Source organism: Toxorhynchites rutilus, chromosome 3 (genome assembly GCF_029784135.1).
Source record: "Toxorhynchites rutilus septentrionalis strain SRP chromosome 3, ASM2978413v1, whole genome shotgun sequence".
Lineage (NCBI taxonomy): Eukaryota > Metazoa > Arthropoda > Insecta > Diptera > Culicidae > Toxorhynchites > Toxorhynchites rutilus.
The window spans coordinates 40,822,776-40,825,682 of NC_073746.1; the positions used below are offsets into that span (position 1 = coordinate 40,822,776).

The window sequence follows — 2,907 nt, forward strand, 5'->3', positions numbered from 1 at the left end:
AATGCACGGTTCAAGGGTAACGCACTTTTGAAGACAGCAGAAAATGAGCAGAAAATGTGTAAACATTTAACCGGAGAAGTTTGCCCTGCTGAAGGGGTTGAAAAGCGAAGCGCTCGGAAAAGCTGTTTATATTTATTCTGTACACATTAATTTAACTCCAGCTTGGGGTGAGTGAGTGAACGCTTTGAAATGTGTTCACTTACAGTCGAAGCAAAATAAACACTCTCTGAAAGGCGCATAAATTAGAAGAAAATGCAAAACCAATTTGTGTAATATTTACAAAACTTTATTAGAGCTGAAATTCAAATTTGCGATTGTTCTTAGAACAGATCCCAGTGCTTCTTGTGCTTCTTGATGTGAACAGTCACTGGAACCGGCTTCTCTACGATCACTGGCTTGTGGACATACACTGGAACGGGTTTCTCAACATGAACTGCGTACGGTTTTGGCACTTCGACGTATTCCTTCTTGTAGACTGGAACCTTTACCTCGACTGGGTATGGGACCGGGCGATCAACGTGGACTGGGACCTTCTTCTCAATGTATACTGGTACTTTCTTCTCAATCACAACTGGGACCTTCTTCTCGACGTGAACTGGGTATGGGACCTTCACCTCTACTGGAACGTGTTTCTCAACTTCGACTGGATATGGAACGGGAACCTTTTTGGTGATGGTTGTATGCAAATGCTTGACTTCATGATGATCCAGGTGGTGGTCGTTATCGAAGCCATTGAAATCATGTCCAAGGTCCCAAAGTCCACGCTTTTCCTTCTTCGAAGAATCGTCAACTGCTGCGCAGGAAGCAATGGCCAGAGCCATAGACATCACAATGAACACCTAGATAAAAATAGTAAAGAGATGCTACCATATGTCACTGATTTAATAATCGTTTCAACTTTACCTTCATGTTGAGTATTCCGTTACTTGATGGTTTGGGCCGATTTGTACCAATGTGATGTACACAAGCGAATGATGTCTTCCAAGTTTAATCACACGAGTTTTATATGGTGTACGAATTGAAGACAGAACTACCCCGAGCGGAACGCACCGATGTCGTAAGATACTGCTCGCTATACCGTTGGTCAATTTCTGCACGAGAGAAAACACCCCAGAGCTCGCCAGAGCGGAAATCTGCTGCTCCACAGTGGGTGAAGGTCACACCTAATGTGATGATCAAATTTGAGGTGCTAATTGAGCAATCGGATTGTTTCATTTGAGTGATTGTTTTATTTATGGCAAAACTAGTGTCATAAAAAAACCAAGACGGACCCTTCGCTAGGAGCAGATGTAAACACACCCATGAAGTCGCTCAATCATTGACATGAATAAATTTTCGGCTCGCCGTTCTGTTTTTGTTAAGTTTTTGTGTCTGGAAAAATTGATTTGTCGCATTTTACAGACACACTTGTCCTTTTTATTATGAAAATTTCTCGAAAAGTTATGATGAATTACAAGATCAAAAGTTAAATATTTATAGAAACTTCTTTTTCTTTAAACATGAGCTCTTTTTTCAAGCTCTTTTTTTTTATTCTAAATTTTTAAGCAAATGATTTGACAAAAGTTAATATTTTCCGGACTTTTGTTCATTAGACTATATGTTATTTATTAATTTATTTATTTATTGTCGTCAATCAAAATTGTAGACCAATACATTCTAAAAACTGAAAAAATTCTTAAGAGAGCTGGCTGGATAATTTATCCGTTTAATTTAGAAGAGGATTTTAACAAGTTACATAATAAAAAAAAATATTTATTTATTTATTTCGTCAAACCAGCGTAGACTAAATATGCTGAACAAATATTACAGTGAAATTTCACTATATCTTATTCTATTCAGATAGTCTTTAAGCATTGACCTTGACATTGTTACATCAATGATTTAACTGTGTTCGTTACAGAGGCTCATCATACGATTAATAAGACTATATTTGGCATAATTTGTTCTTCGGTAATCTATGTATAAAATGTAAGGGTTTCTCAGATGTCTAATCGGTGCGTAAAAATTTAGGTTTCCTAATATTTCTTCTGAGTCCACTCGTTGTGATATGATATCAATAATAAACATAATCATGGCAGAGTTCCGACGTTCTTTCAGGCTTTTAATATTGATTAGCATACAGCGTGCTTCATATGGAGGAAGATAATATAAAGACCATCCTAGTTTACGAAGTGCAAACAATAAACATTGTTTTTGTACAGAATCTGTATTCTGGCTTCGTTTGAAGTTATATAGGGGAAACATACAATATACGCGAATTGATCTGACATATGTAATACACAATGTTTTTATTGTGTACGGATCGTGGAAATGGTAACAAAAGCATTTGATGAAGCTCAACATATTATTTTCTCTATGGATGATTGTATTAAAGGGTGTGTCACATCAAATTGCATCACGGAAAAAACGCTGTAGAAATTTAATTTTTAGGAATTATATCTTTAGCTTTGGTTTTATAATCAGATAAGAGTGTATAGATCACGTTGGCCATGCTTCACTGTCAATTTTTCGTAAATTTGGAAAAATGTCGTCGAACGAAAAAGAGCGTCGTGAATTAATCCTGTGCACTCATTTCGAGAATCCGGAGTTGTCACATCGGGACATCGGTAAGATGCTGGGAATCGTCCAATCCACGGTCAGCAGAGTACTAAAACGATACTTCGAGAACCTAACCATCGTTTATTTTGGATAAAAAAAAAACCTAACCATCGACCGGAAGGTGAAGAACGGCAAAAATGGATGCTCCGTCAGTGAAAAAGATCACAAGCGCGTAGTTAAGCAGTTTAGACGTGATCCGAGAAGTTCGGTCCGGGATGTCGCCAATAAGCTGAATTTGTCGAGTTCATTCGTCCAGCGGACCAAGCAGCGGGAGGGCCTGCGTACATACAAGGTTCAGAAGGCTCCTAA

The 2,907-nt window shown here is 37.9% G+C and overlaps 1 protein-coding gene across 1 annotated transcript; it reads right to left on the bottom strand.

Moving 5' to 3' along the window:
• Nucleotides 1–297: 297 nt before the first annotated feature.
• On the bottom strand, nucleotides 298–987 carry LOC129774488 (mantle protein-like). The gene is made up of 2 exons (XM_055778233.1): nucleotides 904–987; nucleotides 298–839 (listed from the first exon to the last, which is right to left on the bottom strand). Exons 1-2 carry the CDS (start codon nucleotides 907–909, stop codon nucleotides 321–323), a joined length of 525 nt encoding a protein of 174 aa, XP_055634208.1. The 5' UTR covers nucleotides 910–987; the 3' UTR covers nucleotides 298–320.
• Between the last annotated feature and the right edge of the window lie 1,920 nt (nucleotides 988–2,907).